Raw genomic sequence first — 18535 nt, forward strand, 5'->3', positions numbered from 1 at the left:
TTTCACAAGGTGATTCAACAAAAATAAAAGCGAGTCGAGCAGAACGGCATTAATTAGACACTTATCAGATTTTAAATTAAAATCATTTTAATTTCTGCGGATTTTGCGAGTTGAGTAACCCGAAAACAATCAATCTGAGCAGAAAAGGTTTACTTGAAGATAATCGCCTTGACACGAAATCGTAAACTTCCCTTTCTCATTATTATCATTCAAAAAACTATCAATAAATATTTAAATTTAGAAAAAAAAAGACAAGGAGCAAAATTTATCATCGTGTCAAGCTTCGTTAACGGTGCGTGCCAACGTACCATGATATTTAATTTAGACATTGTAAAATCCCCCACTTTCAATTAAACTATAATTTGAAAGTAAAATGCACAGAAATAAAGAGTGGGTTGGTTAGTTCCAACTTCGGTTTAAAGAAGAGATCAAGTAGAACAGGTGAGTACCAATTCTATCATTTTGACCATATCAGTTAGTTTTTATTTAATTTATTTTGTAAAAAAAAGTATTTTAACTTTTTTAAATTTAAACGTATTTTTTTTTATTTCGTTAAGAATTTTTTTCTAATGTCGACTACTAAAAAGTACATATTTTATTTTAAGTCACCCCAATCTAAGTAAAAAAAATCATTTTATTTTTTGCTACATTTGTTTTTAGATAAACCAAAAAATCTTAAAACAGCCACCCAGTTATAGTACTTTTTTTTAATTTCGTCAAGTATTTTGATACTTTTTTTTAATGTCGACTTCAAAAAAGTACATATTTTTTTAAACCACCCCAATCTAAGTAAAAAAATCATTTTATTTTTGCTACATTTGGTTTTACATAAACCAAAAAATCTTAAAACAGCCACACTTTGAGACCCAGTTTCCCAGTTTATTTTTTCTCAATTTAAGTTCCGATTTACTAATTTGTTAATCGATTCAATGTAAACTATCAGGTCACCGCTTTGCAAAGAAACTCGACCAAATCAGCCTGTTTCCGGTTTCACAAAAAATTATGCCACCGATTTTTTTTCAAAGTGATTGTAAAATGACCTCCAATACCGTAGGAAAGTGACAAGAGTATGCTAATGATTCATGAAAAAAGTTGCTGGTAGACAAATAAAGGTGACGTCTGTAATTGGAAAGTGCACTTAAGAAAAACAATAAAATTCATGTTTACTAAATAAGCATTATAAATAAGTGCATTTGGTCATAAAGTTGAATTTAATCGTAGTGTCACATAATTCATGAAAAAAATTAGACTGAATAAATTAAAAAAAAATATGGCAACAACTTGGTTTAGTCCGCGGTCCGCGTCAAAACCTCAACCTCCAAATACCTCAATTAACGAAAAATTGTTACACTTAGACATTTCAAAAGAAATCAGTTTCCTATTATTTAAATTTGTTTTTTTGTCACAAGGAACCTTGAGAAAAACTTTTGACTCCACAGTTCGCAATAAACAATAAATAAAATAACCTTATGTTCCACCTCTTCAAAACCTTAATTATGCATATAAATTTTCTTTCAAACATATGTCCTTAAGTTTCTTCATTTTTTTCACATTGACCTTTGCACAAAACCCAAGGGGCCAGATTTTGAAACGTACCTAAAATTACATAATGCTAATAAAGAACAACAAATATTAAATATTTACATAAAATAACGTGTTTTTCCAAAACCGGCGTCATTTATTATGTAAATATCACTATTTTCACTAATTTTTCTTTTCAACTTTTTAACTCTTTTTAGGTTAACTTTTTGTTGGTATGTCAAATGTCAATGTGTCAGTCAAAACTACATTACCAACTGTGATTCACCCGAAAAAATATTTTTAAATACTTAAATTGGGAAAATTAGTTTCTTATTGCACCTTTGATATTTGTACTTTACTTAAACAATTACATGTAATAAATAATTAATTGTAAACCAACAAAAAGAAAACTCGTCTTGCTCAGAGGTTGCTGTTACAGAAACCTGTAATCTGTAACGTTTTCGTTCTGTCAAACAAATTTTCCGTTTGAATTTGAAGTTTACAAACGGTTATTACTGTCACCCAGTCTCGCATGAAATGAACGTTATTTAATCCAAACGAGTGTTATTCGAACTAAAAAACAACAAACTCCGTGAAAATGAACCCAGTGAGCAAATTCACGCCGAAAATTCGTCGAGAGAAAACCACCCTTTCAAACCCGGACATTTCAAAGAAAAAAGACCCAGTGCAAGTTTTTTGCCGGCTTCGCCCCCTCAAAGGCAACGAGGAATCCACTTGCATCAAATTGCTATCACCGACAACTCTTGCACTCACCACTCCTGCTGAATCCAAAGTCGCTCGTAAGGAAATCCACTGCAAATTCAAGCACATTTTTACCGCTTACGCCACCCAAAATGAGGTTTTCGACCATGTGGCTTTTCCCTTGTTGGAGGATTTGCTTAAAGGTAAAAATGCGTTGCTTTTTACGTACGGAGTGACCGGATCCGGGAAAACTCATACTCTAACTGGGGATCACAATAATCCCGGGATTATGCCGAAGTGTATCTACACGATTTTCAATTCGATTTCGTCTTTCCAAGCTCCCAAATGTGTGATTAAGTCGGACAAAATGAACGGGTTTGAGGTGCAATCGCAGGATGATGCTATGCAAGACCAACTGAATTTGCTAAGGGCGTCCTCCAAAAGCACTCCAAGGAACACTGCGAAGAGAAATGGGAAAGATAAAACTTATGTAAATGACGGAATGAAAATAATGGATATTAATGAAAGTAATTTGTACTCGGTTTTCGTGAGTTACATTGAGATTTATAATAATACGGTTTATGATTTGTTGGATGAGAACACCGGAACCCGGATTCAGGGTAAAATACTACGCGAAGACTCGAATAAAAACATGTACGTAAACGGTGTTGTCGAGACTGAAGTCAAGTCGGCAGAAGAGGCTTTCGAGTTGTTCAATATCGGTCAAAAACGCAAAAAAATGGGAAACACAATTCTGAACTCAGTCTCAAGTCGGAGTCACTCAATTTTAAATATTCGCGTCGTCCAGTTACAACAATACTCACATAACACTGAGGGACGCCCCATGATACCCGACAGCAACCTCCTCAAAATCTCCCAATTGAGTCTGGTGGATTTAGCCGGTTCTGAACGGACAAACCGGACGCAAAACACCGGCCAATTACTGAGGGAAGCAAGTCAAATTAATAACTCTTTAATGTCATTGAGGACTTGTTTAGATATTTTGAGGGAAAACCAAACGACTGGAAACAACCGATTGGTGCCGTATCGCGACAGCCGTTTGACTCTACTTTTCAAGAATTATTTCGAAGGCGAGGGCCGAGTGGAAATGATCGTTTGTGTCAACCCCTCAATTGACGATTTTGAGGAGAATTTGCAAGTCATGAAGTTCGCCGAAGCAACGCAAGATGTTAAAGTAGCTCGATCCGAACCGAAATATACCCCTTGTAGGAACAAAATTTCGAAGAAAACTGTGACTCCAATGAAAAGCAAAACGAATTTGTTTACAATTGGACCGAAGATTCCCGAAATCAAATTGAGGAGTTTCATGAATCTTGACGAAAGTCAGGTGGCTTTAGAGCGACTGGCTAACATCTTGAAGACCAGATTTGAGAAAGTCAAAACTTTGGATTCGGATTTAGACCAACAGGAGGCTCGTTTCAGGAAAAGATTACTCGACGTTCACCAAGAAAACATTTTGGGAAAATCTGAATTGAAGAGCACGAAGGCACAACTAAGAAAGGAGAAACAGAGATGTTCCAATGTAGAATCGAAACTGACCGATATGGAAGCACGCATTGGGGACCTCAAGTCAAAAATGAGGGAGTATCAGGACGAGATAGCCTCCCTAAGGAATACCATAGCAGAGAAAAATTTGAAAATTAATAAAAACATCCTCGAAAAGGAGAGATCTAAACAGAAACTGGCTCTCCAGAATGAGAAGATGACTCAAGAACTGGACGCGAAGCTGCGGCGTCAACGCGAGCACCTCCAGGCGGCTGCGAAAGCCAAGGAAAATAAGTTACAAAAAGTACGAGAAATTCTAGATAAGGAGATAACTCCCCCGGAAATCGAGGAGGAGGAGAAACAGCCGCTGCAAGAACATAACGTATTGGAGACTCCTAAGCAGCAAACAAGGAGATATGTGGGGACACCAGCCGTGAGGGGAAGGAGATCTAGATCGGCAGGGCCGGGAGAGGTTGTTTTTTCCCAATTTTTATTTATTATTTTTTTTTAATTGGGTATTTTAGGTTTGGCTTGAACATAATTCGATTAAACCGGTACCACTGGGTACTGTCTTACAACCGTCCATGAAAAAACGCAAATCTGTTACGAAACTGAGTAAAGCCACTGACGTTACTAATCCAAAGCAGAGCAAGTATTGTCTTATCGCGCAAGAGCAAGATGACGATGGGGTCGAGACGAGGGTTTATAAGGGTGATATTTTACCCACTTGTGGGGGTGGGGCACAGGTGATTTTTAACGATGTGGAGAGACTACGTCAAGAATCGCCAATGGCTGACTCGAATTAATTTTATTGTATCTTTATTATTATTATAGGCACTATTTTTTATTTGTTGGTTTACAATTATAATACAGATGTATAAAAAAATGTACTTAATTAAAATAATAAATTAATTTTGCGGGATTACTTAATCGGAGATTTTTTTCTAGAAAAATGAAAACCACTTTGATTGTGTTTTCCGCCATTGTGGCAACCGCCTGGGGCTACTCAGCCGGCGCCCCCGAATCCGTCTGTGATGATATGATTCCTAAGCACCCCGTCTTGCCACAAAAATCCCCTCTCCCTTATACAGTTTCAGTCAGTAAGAAGGAAGCCAAACCGGGGGAAACTATCGACATTACTATTGGAGGTAAACCGTTTAAAGGATTTTTACTACAGGTCAGGAATGGAGAACATGCGGTCGGGTCGTTCCAAATCCCTGACACCGATAAATTAGCTAAAAGTATCAACTGTCATGGCACTAAAGCTGTAAGTAAATAAATAAAAAATAGTTTTGTGATTCTTAGGGTTTTATTTAGAGCGCTGCCACACATAAAAATGCTGTTGAGAAAAATAACCTCGTCTTGAAATGGAAGGCACCAGAAGGATCCGGAAACTACCAAATCTTGTAAGTTTTGCCGAAAGTAAAACAGTATCCAATCCAATACTGATATATTTTTTACAGTGTGACTGTGGCTGAGGATGGAGGAACCTTCTGGGCACATCAACCAAGCCAGAAAATCAAAATCAACTAAATTATAATACATTTTATGTACTTTCTTAGTATTGTGGTCTAGTACAGTATTTAGAATAACAACACAGAGCCTGTGACTGTACCAATAAAACCTATTAGATGAAATTAAAACTTTATTTATAACGCCATGAGCCTACAAGTGTAAACAAAAAATACTCTGACTGAATAGTGAAATAAAGCTTAAGTAAAACATCAACAAAACTTCCACCTGTTACCGCATTCATTACATAAGACAAACGTCGTCATCGGTTCATCAGCTGACCTTGTCTGCACTTGGTTGTACGTACAATTCCTCTTCTTGCACTTACCACACTTGAGAAGATCTGTTTTGGTGCCTTGCACGGTGGCCAACTGCGCATCATTGATGGCCTCTTTTGTGAACCGTTCTCTGAGTTGTTTAATTTCATCGTTTGCCATTTCTTCGGCGGTCATTACCGCCAGTCTGCTTGCCGAGATAGCTCCAATTCGGAAGTTCGTCCGCAAATTGGGATTTTTCACGTCCTTAAGGTTGGCAATACGTGACCTGACGCGATTCTTGTATCGCATATCAGTGTTTTTGAATTCCTGGAATATCGCTTCCTCTAATTCCTCAGCGAGATCCTCGGGCGAGGCACAACCTGAGGACAAATTCAATTTTATTGTGGATGGTAACTTTTGAAATTTCGTGGTGGCCCAAAATACCTTCAAATTCTTCATTGTCGCATCTGATGGCGGCCGCGAGCATTTCTCTACACTTCAGTCTAACGGCGTCTGTAGTGTTTGAACTAGCTGGAGGGAACTGATTTGGTAGTTTCTTTTCTTTATCTCGATCTTTTTCCTCTCGTGTGCTTTTATCTTCTTTATCTTTTTTCGGCTTTGATGTACTTGTACTTGAGGTTTCTTTCGCGTTTGAACCAGAGAGGAATTTTTTCCAATTTTTTATAAGTGTTTTCGAGAGACTGATCACTTCGTCATCTTTACTCGACTTTCTTAATGCATTTACTGTCATTCCAATTCGTGTTTTCGTCAAAACTTCCAGGTTTATATTTAATGTTTGTAATTGTTTTAGTAAGTCGAGAGCCTGTTCTTGACCCTAAAACAATAACAAATTTGAATTTCCCTCCCTTTTGCCGTCATCAAAGTGGCTTGTTCCATGCAAAAATAGAACCGGTCGGTTTGTAAAACGCACCCGGAATTGATTAAATCGTTCTACGTGATGTTAATTTTTTGTGTCTCGCAAATAACGGGGCGTTTTGCAAGTTTGTTTAGAAAATCGGAAAAAACGTACACTTCCATCTTCCGACGTCATTTTATTTAGTTTCTTCTGTATTCGCAAAACTTCCTCTTCTACACTCATTTTGTCGGGATTTTTTATCAACACAAGCCAAATTACGTGAATATTTCGATTTTTACGAGACTCTTAAAACGACGCTTTCCTCCTTCGAGCTTTACGTGGAGTGAAAGAAGAGAGAGGGGGAAATTCAACGGCCACAAACTCAACAAACACATGCGCGTAGACATGCGCTTTGACATATATGTCAAATTTGACAATTCTGTCAAATAGTTGGCACTCAAAATTTTTTTAAAAATATGAGCCGGTGTAGAAAACGAATTAGGTGAAAATGTACAAGGTTTTAAGGAATATCATGAGAATGAAATTAACTTTCTCAAAGAAAATCACATCCGTACGAACATTGTCAATTTTTATCCATTTTTTTAATTATGCAATTTTAGCTCACCCCCAAGTATACTTTAGGCCATAATTTTGTACTCAAACGACACACTTCTAGTTACAAATCAGATAACGTTTATTTAGTAGATGAAGATGCTAGTTCTGGTAGCGAAACAAGCAATAATATCAATAAGTATACACAAAGGACCCACACTTGCGGTGAATTAAGAATTGACAATGTTGGCCAAAGAGTGGTTCTATGTGGTTGGTTAGAGTTTCAAAGAATGAATAAATTTGCCGTCCTTAGAGACAGTTATGGAGCGATTCAACTTTTAGTTCCTGAAGAAGTATAAAAAGTTAACTACTTTTAACAACAATCAATTATTCAATTCTAGGATACTAGTACGCAAAAATTGCTACAAAATCTCCCTTTTGAATCAATAATACAAGTGAAAGGCACTGTCCTGTCAAGACCAGACAACATGAAAAACAAAAAGCAACCAACTGGCGACATTGAAGTATTTATTGAAGGCTTCACAATTTTAAATAGGGCTAAAGACAACCTCCCTTTCAACATCAGAGAATATCAAATAGCCAGAGAGGCACTCCGCATGCAATACCGCTACCTGGACTTAAGATTCCCCCTAATGCAGCGTAATCTACGCGTCCGTTCAGAAATGCTAATGAAAATGCGCGATTTCCTCGTAAATCACAGCGGCTTTGTAGACGTAGAGACCCCAACTTTGTTCAAGGCCACTCCTGGTGTAAGTCAGGTACCCCCTTCGCTCACCCACTAAATAAACTTCCACAGGGAGCGCAAGAGTTCATCGTCCCAACTCGATTCCCCGGTCAGTTTTACTCCCTAGTCCAAAGCCCCCAACAATTCAAACAAATGCTAATGGCGGGGGCTGTCGATAGGTACTTCCAAATTGCACGGTGTTACCGCGACGAAGGGGCACGTCCAGACAGGCAACCTGAATTCACGCAACTCGATATCGAAATGTCTTTTACAAACTTGGATAACATCTTGCAACTTGTTGAGGAATTGTTGGGGTACTCGTGGCCCCCATTTTTAGATTCTTTGCCTAAAAAATTTCCAAGAATTGGGTTTAGGGACGCAATGGAGTTGTACGGGTCGGATCAGCCAGACACCAGGTTTGGGTTTAAGGTATTTGGGATGGGGGTTGTGATTGGGTTTGATTCAAAACGTTGTAGATGGAAAATTGTACCCAGCTTTTGAAATTGAACGAAAAATTGGTCAATTCGGACGATTTTGGGGCGTATTGTATTGTTTTTTCCAAAGAATATGCTAATTTAAGTAAAGGAGTAAAAGAAAATTTAGATAAAATTAGTAAACAGTTCCCCCTTGTTAAGTTTGTTCAAACTAAATTAGCAACACCTAATGATGTGGTGAATAAACTTGGGAAATTGTTGTCTGAAAATGTCGCGGCGAAATTGGTCAATCAGGTGAAGCTGAGCGATGAGTGTGTTTTGTTGTTGGGTTTTGGGAATAAAAAACAAACCGTAAGTATCTATTTACTTCAGCAAAAACGGGAAAATATATTTTAATGCTTTAGCAAACCTTAATGGGAAAAATTCGGCTCGAGTATGTCGATCATTTAGAAAAACTAGGTGTTAGTGTGAGAAAAACAGGCATGCATTTATTATGGGTGGTAGACATGCCGCTATTCGAACCTGGGGAAACCCCGGGAAGTTTGCAATCGGCACATCACCCATTCACAGCGCCCAATTCCGACGATTTGCCCCTATTGGACACAGCGCCTTTACAGGTACATTGTCATTTGTTGAAATAAGACACATCTACGTTTCTTCTGTTACAGGTCCGGTCTCTATCATTTGATTTAGTTTTAAACGGAAACGAAATAGGAGGAGGTTCCGTCCGTATTCACGACCCCAATCTTCAAGAAAAAATATTCCGAATGTTGAACATTGATAAAAATTCCATGCAACATATCATTGATATGTTATCATCAGGGTGTCCGCCCCACGGGGGTATTGCTCTGGGCCTCGATCGTCTAATGTCGAAAATTTTAAATACGCCAAGTATTCGTGATGTTATAGCGTTTCCGAAAACATTTGAAGGTCGAGATCCGTTAAGTGGAGCACCGTCAACTGTTTCCGAGGCAGACTTGAAACTCTACCATGTCAAGAGTGTCAAGTGAACAGTATTTTATATTTTTTACAAATAAAGGGTGCTTAGTTCTAATTATTTCATTACTTTAGGAGTACTACACCAAGAGAAATTTATCTAATTGCATTACCTTACAAAAACGATAATCTTTTTCTAAATGTTAATTTCTTTTTTAAACATGAAATAAAATTCGATTTGATTATTAGTTTTTAATTATTAGAGGTGTAAAAGAACACAACTTTTCAATAATATAAAATAAAATCTATGTGTGCACATCAGTCTGGAAATGTATTATGATTAAAAAAGATCCTAATCTATCACAAAAACAAATACTGATAACTTGAAATGTATTAGACACAGGACCCTTATACAACTGAAACCACTATGATAAAAACACTTTTAATGTTAGTTTCTACAATTATTATCACATTTACCACCAATTCTTTAAAACCGACTTGACAAGCCCTTGAAAAAAATGCAATTTTTGTTATAAAAATAATTTATATAATTTTCTTTATAAACGATACATAAAACCTATAGAGGGAACAAATATTTACAACGTACTTGATTCGCTCCAAAAAGAACACACAGGTACACAAAATTCCAAAATAAAAAATTCGTTTTAGAATCCTACTGTAAAAATTTAAGACTTAATCTAGCATTACATTTTAGCTTTAAAACCAAACTAAAATGCAATGTTTACCGCATTCTGCCTTGGACGGTCTTAAACTTTTTCAGTTTCAAAGTTGAGTAAACGCCCGAAAAGTGACCTTTTACGTATCCTCGATACTTGGAAGCCAAAAAGCCATGTTTGTGCAAGCCGATGCTAGCATCATGTATTTGGGATTAAACTGGACACACTGGACAGGTCCAGGATGGTCAGCGTTTAAAACACAGACCTTGTATCCAGTGTCTGCATTCCAGACATGCACGCGACCGTCAGTTGAACCACTAAATATAAATTGAGAGTCAGGACTGAAAGACGCCTCAATTGGAATTCCCTTATTATTCAAGTGACCAGTAAAGGTCTGCAAGGGGGTCCCATGGAAAGCATCAATCAGTCTGATAATTGACCCATTTGTACTGATGAGGATTGTTTTACCGTCCCGGGAAAACTTCAAGCCGGTCCAATCGCATTCCTTCTCTTGCGTCAACTTGAAGGTAACGAAGGGTCCCTGAAATCAAATTTATACAAACTGGAGATGATTTGTTACGATTTTACCTTATCAAAGGAGCGCAAATCATAAAGTTTGATACTTTCAGAATTGACTCCAGCGGCAAATATGAGCCCTTCGGGGTCGTACGCCGCCACAGGTCTCCCCGACAAGTGCATCAGCCCCTGACAATTTGGGGACCTCAAATCCCACAATCTCAATGTCTTGTCCAGAGATCCCGACAGGAACGTGTCCTCAACCGGTGATAGACACAGCGAGACAACTTTTTTTGTATGCCCGGGAAAATACCGAATGTATTTATTGTCGTGTAAAGACAAGTATCTGATCGTGTCGTCGACTTTAGTTGAGCTATGTATGGCGGTATTTTTAGCATGTGTGAAATGTATCAAATCGACTCCGTATTTTTTGCTGTTCACAGTCCGGACTTGAGTGCCCTTTTCGCAGTCGTAAATAACGATCTGATCGTCTTCGCTGCACGAAATTAAAGTCTCACCGCTCGGCGAAAAGTCAATGCTATTTATTTTGTCGGTGTTTTCCCGGAACACTTTCGCCACGCGGAAACTCCTGACAACCTGATCTACCAGTTTCATCTTCATCTGAGAGGCCGTTTTTGGGTCTTTTCCAAGAGAAAATTGGCGATTTTAGAGGAAACGTAAACGGTTCCCTAACCCAAACAAAGAAAATGGCGGATGATTTGGTGACACAGACATATCCGGTGAAATAACTAACACACTACTAATTCCAACCTTGCCAGTTAATCGACGTCCACACAAAAATACACCCAATTATATAAGGAGAAAATAATTACAATAAAACGTACAATTTTAGCGAAAAACGGAAAAACGTGCCATCAACAGTTGCTGATTTGACTAAAACCACTCATGTTGTCCAACAAGTGAGGAAAAGTCACTAGCCGACATTTGACACTTTTAAATGTCAGCCCGGCATACTTTATTTATTTTTTCAATTCTCAATTATTTCTTATGCGATTGCAATAATTCACACATGTATTAAATAATTTTTAAGCTCTATAGATTTTTTATTTGCGCTCTGTATTCGAAGTCAGAACATTTTCTTTTGTTGAAAGTTCAAAATCACATACTTTTAAATTAGATTTTACTTGGTCATGAAAAAACGAGGCCCTAAATCATCGGCAATTTATAATCATTTCGCAACTTGTGAAAGGTGCCCTAATTTCTAAACGTCAGTCTAACCTCAAAACACAGCCAAGTACATGTGGTGTTGACTCGACTTGTCAATTTTGTGCATTTTTAAAAAATTACACAAGATCGTGCAACAGTGTTGTTGTTTTCATCAACTTTAGTTCAAAGTTCATTCTTGAGAACTGTGTTTTTAACAGTAAGTAGTCCCATATGTTCGTCTTAACAAACTCATAAAAAGTTGCAGAACTACCACATAATGGATACTCCTATGAGCGCTAAAGACGTACGCAATGCGTATATTAATTTTTTCAAGGAGAAAAACCACGAATATGTGCATTCCTCTTCAACGATTCCTTTAGATGATCCAACTCTATTGTTTACCAATGCTGGGATGAATCAATTCAAACCGATTTTTTTGGGCACTGTTGACCCCAACAGCGATTTGGCAAAACTCACACGAGCCGTAAATTCGCAAAAATGTATCCGTGCCGGGGGCAAACATAACGATTTGGATGATGTTGGTAAAGACGTTTACCATCACACTTTTTTCGAAATGATGGGTAATTGGTCGTTTGGGGACTATTTCAAGAAGGAGATATGCGCCTGGGCTTGGGAGTTTCTCACGAAACGACTCCACTTACCTGCAGACCGACTTTACGTCACTTATTTTGGTGGCGACAAAGCTGCGGGTTTGGAGCCTGACAATGAGTGTAAACAGGTAAAAAATCAAATAATTCGGATCTCAAAATTTTATTAAAAAAAATACAGATTTGGTTAAGTTTGGGCGTCCCCGAAAACCACGTACTCCCCGGCAACATGAAGGACAACTTCTGGGAAATGGGCGAAACGGGGCCTTGTGGTCCCTGCTCTGAACTCCATTTCGATCGTATTGGGGGACGCGACGTTCCAGAACTTGTCAATCAAGACGATCCTGACGTTTTAGAAATTTGGAATTTGGTCTTCATCCAATACAACCGTGAATCTGACGGCAGTTTGAAATTTTTGCCCAAAAAACACATCGATTGTGGCTTGGGTTTGGAACGACTAGTGTCAATAATGCAGAATAAAAGGTCAAACTACGACACTGACCTTTTCTTGCCCCTGTTTGACGCTATTCAAAAAGGAACCGGGGCTCCGCCGTACGGGGGCAAAATCGGAGATGCCGATAAAGACGGAATCGATATGGCCTACCGAGTGTTGGCCGATCATGCCCGAACTATTACAATTGCGCTATCGGATGGGGGAAATCCCGATAATACGGGCCGAGGGTAATTTTTCAATGATCTAAGTAAACTTGAGACATAACCAATTGTTCCAGATACGTATTGAGGAGGATTTTGCGTCGGGCTGTGCGATATGCAACAGAAAAATTGAACGCTAAACCTGGATTTTTCTCGACTCTTGTTAATACGGTTGTTGAAATTTTGGGGGACACTTTTCCAGAAGTTTGCAAAGACCCGCAAAGCACTATTGATACGATAAATGAAGAAGAAGAGCAGTTTTTGAAAACATTATCGCGTGGAAGAAACTTGCTTAACAGAACTATTACTAAATTGGGTGACTCTAAAACTCTGCCAGGGGATGTGGCTTGGAGGTTGTATGATACTTACGGATTTCCGGTCGATTTGACTCAGCTGATGGCAGAAGAAAAGGGGCTAAATGTCGATATGGCCGTTTATGAGGAATCGAAAAAACAAGCACAAATTGCCTCACAGGTAGGTTCTCGGGGACTTCCCCTATTAACAATGGCAGCACAATCGCTTCTAAATTATTTTTTATCAAATATAAAAGATAAATGCATCTGGTTAATCATAAAAAAACAATTGCTTGTCTCATTTATCAAGTACCTAGTTGCAATGCCAACGGAAGAAAAGTAAATAATTAATTATGCTTTTTCGATTTATTACAAAAGGGCAAAGGCTCGGGCGTGGAGGACACCATCAACCTCGATGTGCACGCCATCACCGAGCTTCAAAACCTGGGGATTCCCCCGACTGATGACTCCCCCAAATACAACTACGCTGCCAGTAGCGGCGTTAATGAGGAGTATAAGTTCGAATCATGTCAAAGCACCGTGATAGCCCTCCGCTACAACAAGCAATTCGTCGATCAGGTCCACACAGGCCAAGAGTGTGGTATTCTCCTCAACAAAACAAACTTCTACGCCGAACAAGGGGGCCAAATTTACGACACCGGTTACATAGTGAAAATCGGCGACGACAGTGTGGAATTTTCGGTAAAAAATGTCCAAGTACGGGGGGGTTACGTCATCCATATTGGGAGTCTCGAAGGCACGATTAGTAAAGGCGATAAGGTGGCTTTGCACGTCGATTCGTCTCGGAGACGCCTGATTATGAATAATCACACCGGAACTCATGTTCTAAATTACGCCCTAAGGAAGGTTTTGGGGACTGACGCTGACCAGAGGGGGTCTTTGGTGGCCCCAGATCGGTTGAGGTTTGATTTTACAAATAAGGGGGCTATGACTGTCGATCAGGTCAAAAATACCGAATTGAATTCCAAGGAATTGATCTCGAGGAATGATCAAGTGTTTGCAAAGGAATCGAACTTGGCTGTTGCTAAGACGATAAGGGGGCTGCGTGCGGTATTTGAGGAGACGTATCCAGACCCGGTAAGGATAGTTTCAATTGGTATCCCCGTTGAGAAGTTAGAAGCAGACCCGTTTAGCCCCGCTGGTGATAATACGTCAATTGAATTTTGTGGGGGCACCCATTTGAAATATTCGGGCCACATTGGTGACTTCGTAATCGCCAGTGAGGAGGCTATAGCTAAAGGAATTCGGAGAATTGTAGCTCTAACCGGTCCCGAGGCTACCAAAGCATTAAAACGGACCGAATATCTTGAAAATTGTCTTAATGATATAAAATACCTAGTCGACACTGACAAAAATGGGGAGAAATCGAAAGAGTTCGTTAAAAAAATCGTTCAATTAACAGAGGAAGTATCGCACGCTGTCATCCCCTATTGGAAGAAAGAAGAAATAAGAAATTCGCTCAAGACTTTGAAGAAGAATTTAGACGATAAAGAACGCGCGACAAAGGCTGCTATTGCAAGCCAAGTCGTGGATCAAATCAAAGAGTTCGTTAAGGCCAACCCGAATTTGCCTATTTTGGTTAAGGAGTTGAAGGCGTTTTCGAATACCAAAGCCCTTGATACGGCTTTAAAGCAAGTGAGGAGTTTGAGTCCCTCAACGTCGGCTCTGTTTGTCACTGTTGATCCCGATTCAAATAAGATGTTTTGTTTGGCTTCAGTATCGAAAGAAGGGATTGATAAAGGATTAAAAGCTAACGAGTGGGTGCAAGTTATTGCGAGTAAATTGGGAGGAAAAGGTGGGGGAAAAGCCGATTCGGCCCAAGCATCCGGAAGTAATTGTGTTGGTGTTGATGAAATTTTGCAGTTAGCTAAACAGTTCGCAGAGTCAAAGATTTAATTTTTTGCCATGATTTTATCTAGTAAGGGGCACGGTTTAAATTATTTAACTTTTTATTACAATAAATATTTACAAATCCGTTTCGTTTTTGTTTTGATCATATATTATCCTAATTTCTCTAAGAAGTTGCGTAATGTTTGTACCCAATTTTGCACTCACTGGAATTACTTTTAAATCGGTATGTTGCCTTAACAGTTCTAAATTTTCTTCAGATTCTGGTAAATCTATTTTATTGGCTATTACTAGTTGAGGTCTTTCTAATAAATGTTTACTAAATTGAGACATTTCATGTTGCAATGTATGTAAATACTGCCAAGGTTCCTCTAGAGATAAATCAATGATGTATAAGAGGGCAGTGCATCTTTCTGCATGTTTCAAAAATTGGATCCCTAACCCCCGATTTTTGTGCGATTCGGGTATAAGTCCTGGCAAATCTGCTATAGCGATTTGCTCATAATCATCATACTGTACCATCCCGATGTGGGGCTTTAACGTCGTAAATGGATATGGGGCTATCTTGGGCCTGGCTCGCGACACCGCACTTAGTAGAGTACTTTTGCCCGCATTTGGGAACCCAATCTGTAACAGAACAAGTAAAAACATATTTTCGCCCCAACAAACTCATTACCAGTCCCATATGAGCCATACTTTTAATCTCTAAAGTATAATCTAAGTCCTCCCCCTCCGCCCCATATTCGCAAATTTTCGGCGCCTGTTCCGTATCAGTGATAAAAAAATGGTTCCCTTTGCCCCCAGCGCCGCCCCGAGCTGCTACAAACATAATCCCCTCAGAAGCCAAGTCCCCAACTACCACCCCATCTGCATTTTTCACCACAGTCCCTACTGGTACATCCACAATGCAATGTGGGGCATTCTTGCCGTGACAGTCTTTATTTTGTCCTTTCTCCCCATCTTCAGCACGTATAATTGGTGGTACGTTTATCAAATCTTTTGTGGCCGAGTTCGCTTTGAAGATAACGTGCCCCCCGTTGCCCCCATCACCACCATCAGGGCCGGCAAATTCGTTACTCCATAAACTAAGAAAGGAGATACAACCATCGCCCCCGCGGCCTCCAGTAGTCCGCAGCGATTTCAAATCTATAAAATTTTGGACCTGGTGGAGTTATTTTGAAGTGTAAGGGTGACAGGCTTACAGGAGTCTTTGTAGATTTTGGTTTCTTACTCCGCAGGGGTTGGGGCACCTTTTGCGAGTATTTACACACATTGGTCGCGAATTTTACTGTTATTCGCATTCGACTTAAAAACATTGTAGAAACTTAAAAAAATAGTTGGAGTTGGAGTTAAGTTGTCAAGAATGTGAGGTTAGGTTTAAGTTTGACTGGTTTGACGCAACGACGTTGACAATAAATAGCAGTGGCACTCAACACTTTTCGTTTCAGTAGTTCTCAAAGATTATTTGTTTTCAACATTATTTTATTTTATTTTTTTAATAGAGAAAATCTTTTTTTTATATTTTTGTTTATAAATCTAATATAGATTCTTTGCCAGCGTCATTAAATTATTCAGTTTTTACCGATAAACAAAAATTTCTATACAATTTTTTTATACCCTCCCAAAAATATACAGGGCAATTCAGATAAGGTAATGAGCCTAACAATCTGGCGATGCAACCCAAAAAACAAATTACATTGACGTTTTGATCTAATTTTAATTAAGATTTGAATTTGCAATCCAAGGTTTGTCCGCAAAACATGTATTTTAGGTACTTTACCAATTCTCGTTTTTTCATGGACATAGACTACAATTTTTATTTCACATCTAAGTAAAATTATCATAGAATTGCTCATTCTCTGAGATCATCAGTCTAAATTATATTAGAATACAGATTTAACGCAGATGTTGAAATGTTCCTCTTTAAGTATTTGTTATTGTACCCACTGTTTAAATAAATAATTAAGAAAATTGGAATGACCCACTTACCAATTTTGCTTACAACCAAACAAATTTTTTTACCTTTAATTTATTATAAATGTTGGAAAATTGCAGATGACATCGTTATCTGTGAGAAATTTCCACCTGCTAACAATTAATAATTTATTAGTGTTCTTTAGCACTCCCATCAAGGGCAAATAGTGTTTTAAGTTTCCCTAATACCCGATATTTGTCAACAATCCAAAACCACTCTTTAAATTTGTTATAGCCAACATCTGTTTCAAATATTTATATTGGCAGCGTTTTATTTATTTAAGCGTAAAAATCGCAACAATGCACTTGGAAAAATCAATTGAGAAAATTCTTTCTCTCTAAACGCTGAACAATTAGAAGTATTTATTGATCGTCGTGTGATGTGACTGTTAAGTGACTAATTCCACACAAGTTATTACGTGTTATTGCAGCTGTTTGTATTTTTAGTACCGTTTGATGACTTTTCTTTGTGCCACTTGCTTTGATTAAAAGAAAAGGTTGAGAGGCCTACCGAAGGGCCATGCCCTTACTAGTTTATTAAAATAGCAACCCCGCCACTTAAATTTAAATTGGAATAATAATACCCCTGACAGAACAGGGCTTAAATAATTCACAGACGCAGGGACGTCGATATGTCTGGAAACAACCACGTCGTCTGAAAAGTTAGATTAATATGTTGGGATCTTATCGGAAGAGAAACTTCCGGTTTGCGGAAGAGGCGCGAGTTGAATTTCGACTCATTTAAGTATCGCTTATTTTTCGTAGACAACAGTTGTTGGGTTTTAAACTATTTATTGACACATTTCACCGACGTGAGGGCGAAATATACAGAGGCCAATAGCAATAATAATAAATTATTTTACTTTGATTGTGGCACTGCAGACAGGTTTATGGACTGTTAAATAAATGTAACAAAGTTGTAGGTAATTTTACAATTTATAGTGATATTTAAATTAAAATTTAACTTTTTTGATGCTAATATACGAGTAGTAACAAATATTTATTTTTCGTCAAAAATATGATGATTGATTTGAACAAACAAAATAATTTAAATAAAGTTTTAAAAATAAAATAATAAAATAGTAGATTACATGGAAGATGGGAAAATGTTATTATTCCCTGAGGGCTCAAATATCCGATCGAAAGGCTTATTATGATTGTGAATAGAAATAATTGTTTTAGAATATTTAGAAATTGTTGTTATTGTCATGGGACTGAATAAATCCGACTCACTAAAATGTCAACTATTTTTATTAAACTTGTGAGTAATAATGGCTTCACATTAATCATCAGTGTAGATATCTCATGAATCATCTGTTCGCGATCATTATTTACCCATAACATAAAAAATACATGAGTATTGAATAATCGATTAATAAATTACTGAAAATTTAATAGTGAATTTCTTACAAATCGACTGCTGGAAAAATGTTATTACGAGAATGACACGATCTGATGATAATTAACTTCAATTAATATTAGGTTAAATGTTTTCCCGAATTTAAATTTTGATTAGCGAATTCTGATTACTGGATCGCTGAATTTTCTGATTGGCTGGTGCCCACTTACTGTAAAGAACATACAGAAAAAGCAGTTTTCATCAAAATGTTTGCATAAAAGCAAACGCTAGGAATTTTTTGTTCTTGTTTGACAAGAAAATTAATAGATTTTTTTATTTTTATTTAAATATAGGTGTGTACTAAATATTAATTATTAATTATTATTACTTTGTAATTACTAGTTTAGTTAGATTAGG

General features: G+C 37.8%; 7 protein-coding genes across 9 annotated transcripts; 4 read left to right on the forward strand and 3 right to left on the reverse strand.

The window, feature by feature from the left end:
* The first annotated feature begins 338 nt into the window (after positions 1–338).
* On the forward strand, positions 339–5366 carry LOC123013982 (putative defense protein Hdd11). The gene is made up of 4 exons (XM_044412865.1): positions 339–441; positions 4678–4996; positions 5047–5135; positions 5193–5366. The coding sequence occupies exons 2-4, from the start codon at positions 4682–4684 to the stop codon at positions 5260–5262; spliced, it is 474 nt and encodes a 157-aa protein (XP_044268800.1). The 5' UTR covers positions 339–441; positions 4678–4681; the 3' UTR covers positions 5263–5366.
* LOC123013975 (kinesin-like protein KIF23) lies at positions 725–4654 on the forward strand. The gene is made up of 2 exons (XM_044412856.1): positions 725–4201; positions 4254–4654. Exons 1-2 carry the CDS (start codon positions 2120–2122, stop codon positions 4533–4535), a joined length of 2364 nt encoding a protein of 787 aa, XP_044268791.1. The 5' UTR covers positions 725–2119; the 3' UTR covers positions 4536–4654.
* On the reverse strand, positions 5362–6730 carry LOC123013981 (transcription elongation factor S-II). Of its 2 annotated transcripts, none has more exons than XM_044412863.1 (3): positions 6529–6730; positions 5943–6333; positions 5362–5878 (listed from the first exon to the last, which is right to left on the reverse strand). In XM_044412863.1, exons 1-3 carry the CDS (start codon positions 6595–6597, stop codon positions 5454–5456), a joined length of 885 nt encoding a protein of 294 aa, XP_044268798.1. In that variant the 5' UTR covers positions 6598–6730; the 3' UTR covers positions 5362–5453. The 2 variants fall into 2 exon arrangements, with proteins under 2 accessions (XP_044268798.1, XP_044268799.1); XM_044412864.1 differs by having other exon boundaries at positions 6430–6572.
* Positions 6425–9295, forward strand: LOC123013976 (aspartate--tRNA ligase, mitochondrial). Its single transcript, XM_044412857.1, has 7 exons — positions 6425–6925; positions 6975–7259; positions 7308–7676; positions 7724–8080; positions 8128–8436; positions 8490–8702; positions 8754–9295. The coding sequence occupies exons 1-7, from the start codon at positions 6863–6865 to the stop codon at positions 9093–9095; spliced, it is 1938 nt and encodes a 645-aa protein (XP_044268792.1). The 5' UTR covers positions 6425–6862; the 3' UTR covers positions 9096–9295.
* LOC123013980 (WD repeat-containing protein 82) lies at positions 9259–11119 on the reverse strand. Its single transcript, XM_044412862.1, has 2 exons — positions 10287–11119; positions 9259–10239 (listed from the first exon to the last, which is right to left on the reverse strand). Exons 1-2 carry the CDS (start codon positions 10833–10835, stop codon positions 9838–9840), a joined length of 951 nt encoding a protein of 316 aa, XP_044268797.1. The 5' UTR covers positions 10836–11119; the 3' UTR covers positions 9259–9837.
* Positions 10593–14932, forward strand: LOC123013973 (alanine--tRNA ligase, cytoplasmic). 2 transcript variants are annotated; one of them, XM_044412855.1, is made up of 5 exons: positions 10593–11598; positions 11641–12120; positions 12171–12670; positions 12721–13117; positions 13315–14932. In XM_044412855.1, the coding sequence occupies exons 2-5, from the start codon at positions 11659–11661 to the stop codon at positions 14851–14853; spliced, it is 2898 nt and encodes a 965-aa protein (XP_044268790.1). In that variant the 5' UTR covers positions 10593–11598; positions 11641–11658; the 3' UTR covers positions 14854–14932. The 2 variants fall into 2 exon arrangements, with proteins under 2 accessions (XP_044268790.1, XP_044268789.1); XM_044412854.1 differs by having other exon boundaries at positions 10595–11598; positions 11647–12120.
* Positions 14889–16205, reverse strand: LOC123013978 (mitochondrial ribosome-associated GTPase 2). The gene is made up of 3 exons (XM_044412860.1): positions 16008–16205; positions 15482–15967; positions 14889–15432 (listed from the first exon to the last, which is right to left on the reverse strand). Exons 1-3 carry the CDS (start codon positions 16119–16121, stop codon positions 14923–14925), a joined length of 1110 nt encoding a protein of 369 aa, XP_044268795.1. The 5' UTR covers positions 16122–16205; the 3' UTR covers positions 14889–14922.
* Positions 16206–18535: the final 2330 nt, after the last annotated feature.

This window comes from Tribolium madens, unplaced genomic scaffold (assembly GCF_015345945.1).
Source record: "Tribolium madens isolate multiple individuals breed KSU strain unplaced genomic scaffold, Tmad_KSU_1.1 Scaffold_96;HRSCAF=242;Tcas5.2_LG5, whole genome shotgun sequence".
Lineage (NCBI taxonomy): Eukaryota > Metazoa > Arthropoda > Insecta > Coleoptera > Tenebrionidae > Tribolium > Tribolium madens.

Coding starts and splice junctions, on each gene's coding strand:
- LOC123013975 (XM_044412856.1), top strand. CDS start 2,120: ATGAACCCAGTGAGCAAATTCACGCCGAAAATTCGTCGAGAGAAAACC. Junction 4,202..4,253: donor GATCGGCAGGGCCGGGAGAG/GTTGTTTTTTCC, acceptor TGGGTATTTTAG/GTTTGGCTTGAACATAATTC.
- LOC123013982 (XM_044412865.1), top strand. CDS start 4,682: ATGAAAACCACTTTGATTGTGTTTTCCGCCATTGTGGCAACCGCCTGG. Junction 4,997..5,046: donor ACTGTCATGGCACTAAAGCT/GTAAGTAAATAA, acceptor GGTTTTATTTAG/AGCGCTGCCACACATAAAAA. Junction 5,136..5,192: donor TCCGGAAACTACCAAATCTT/GTAAGTTTTGCC, acceptor TATTTTTTACAG/TGTGACTGTGGCTGAGGATG.
- LOC123013981 (XM_044412863.1), bottom strand. CDS start 6,597: ATGAGTGTAGAAGAGGAAGTTTTGCGAATACAGAAGAAACTAAATAAA. Junction 6,334..6,528: donor TGACGTCGGAAGATGGAAGT/GTACGTTTTTTC, acceptor TTATTGTTTTAG/GGTCAAGAACAGGCTCTCGA. Junction 5,879..5,942: donor CGACAATGAAGAATTTGAAG/GTATTTTGGGCC, acceptor ATTTGTCCTCAG/GTTGTGCCTCGCCCGAGGAT.
- LOC123013976 (XM_044412857.1), top strand. CDS start 6,863: ATGTACAAGGTTTTAAGGAATATCATGAGAATGAAATTAACTTTCTCA. Junction 6,926..6,974: donor TCTCAAAGAAAATCACATCC/GTACGAACATTG, acceptor ATGCAATTTTAG/CTCACCCCCAAGTATACTTT. Junction 8,437..8,489: donor TTGGGAATAAAAAACAAACC/GTAAGTATCTAT, acceptor TTAATGCTTTAG/CAAACCTTAATGGGAAAAAT.
- LOC123013980 (XM_044412862.1), bottom strand. CDS start 10,835: ATGAAGATGAAACTGGTAGATCAGGTTGTCAGGAGTTTCCGCGTGGCG. Junction 10,240..10,286: donor ATTTGCGCTCCTTTGATAAG/GTAAAATCGTAA, acceptor ATTTGATTTCAG/GGACCCTTCGTTACCTTCAA.
- LOC123013973 (XM_044412855.1), top strand. CDS start 11,659: ATGGATACTCCTATGAGCGCTAAAGACGTACGCAATGCGTATATTAAT. Junction 12,121..12,170: donor CTGACAATGAGTGTAAACAG/GTAAAAAATCAA, acceptor AAAAAAATACAG/ATTTGGTTAAGTTTGGGCGT. Junction 13,118..13,314: donor AAGCACAAATTGCCTCACAG/GTAGGTTCTCGG, acceptor TTATTACAAAAG/GGCAAAGGCTCGGGCGTGGA.
- LOC123013978 (XM_044412860.1), bottom strand. CDS start 16,121: ATGTTTTTAAGTCGAATGCGAATAACAGTAAAATTCGCGACCAATGTG. Junction 15,968..16,007: donor CAAAATCTACAAAGACTCCT/GTAAGCCTGTCA, acceptor TAACTCCACCAG/GTCCAAAATTTTATAGATTT. Junction 15,433..15,481: donor GTATGGCTCATATGGGACTG/GTAATGAGTTTG, acceptor GTTCTGTTACAG/ATTGGGTTCCCAAATGCGGG.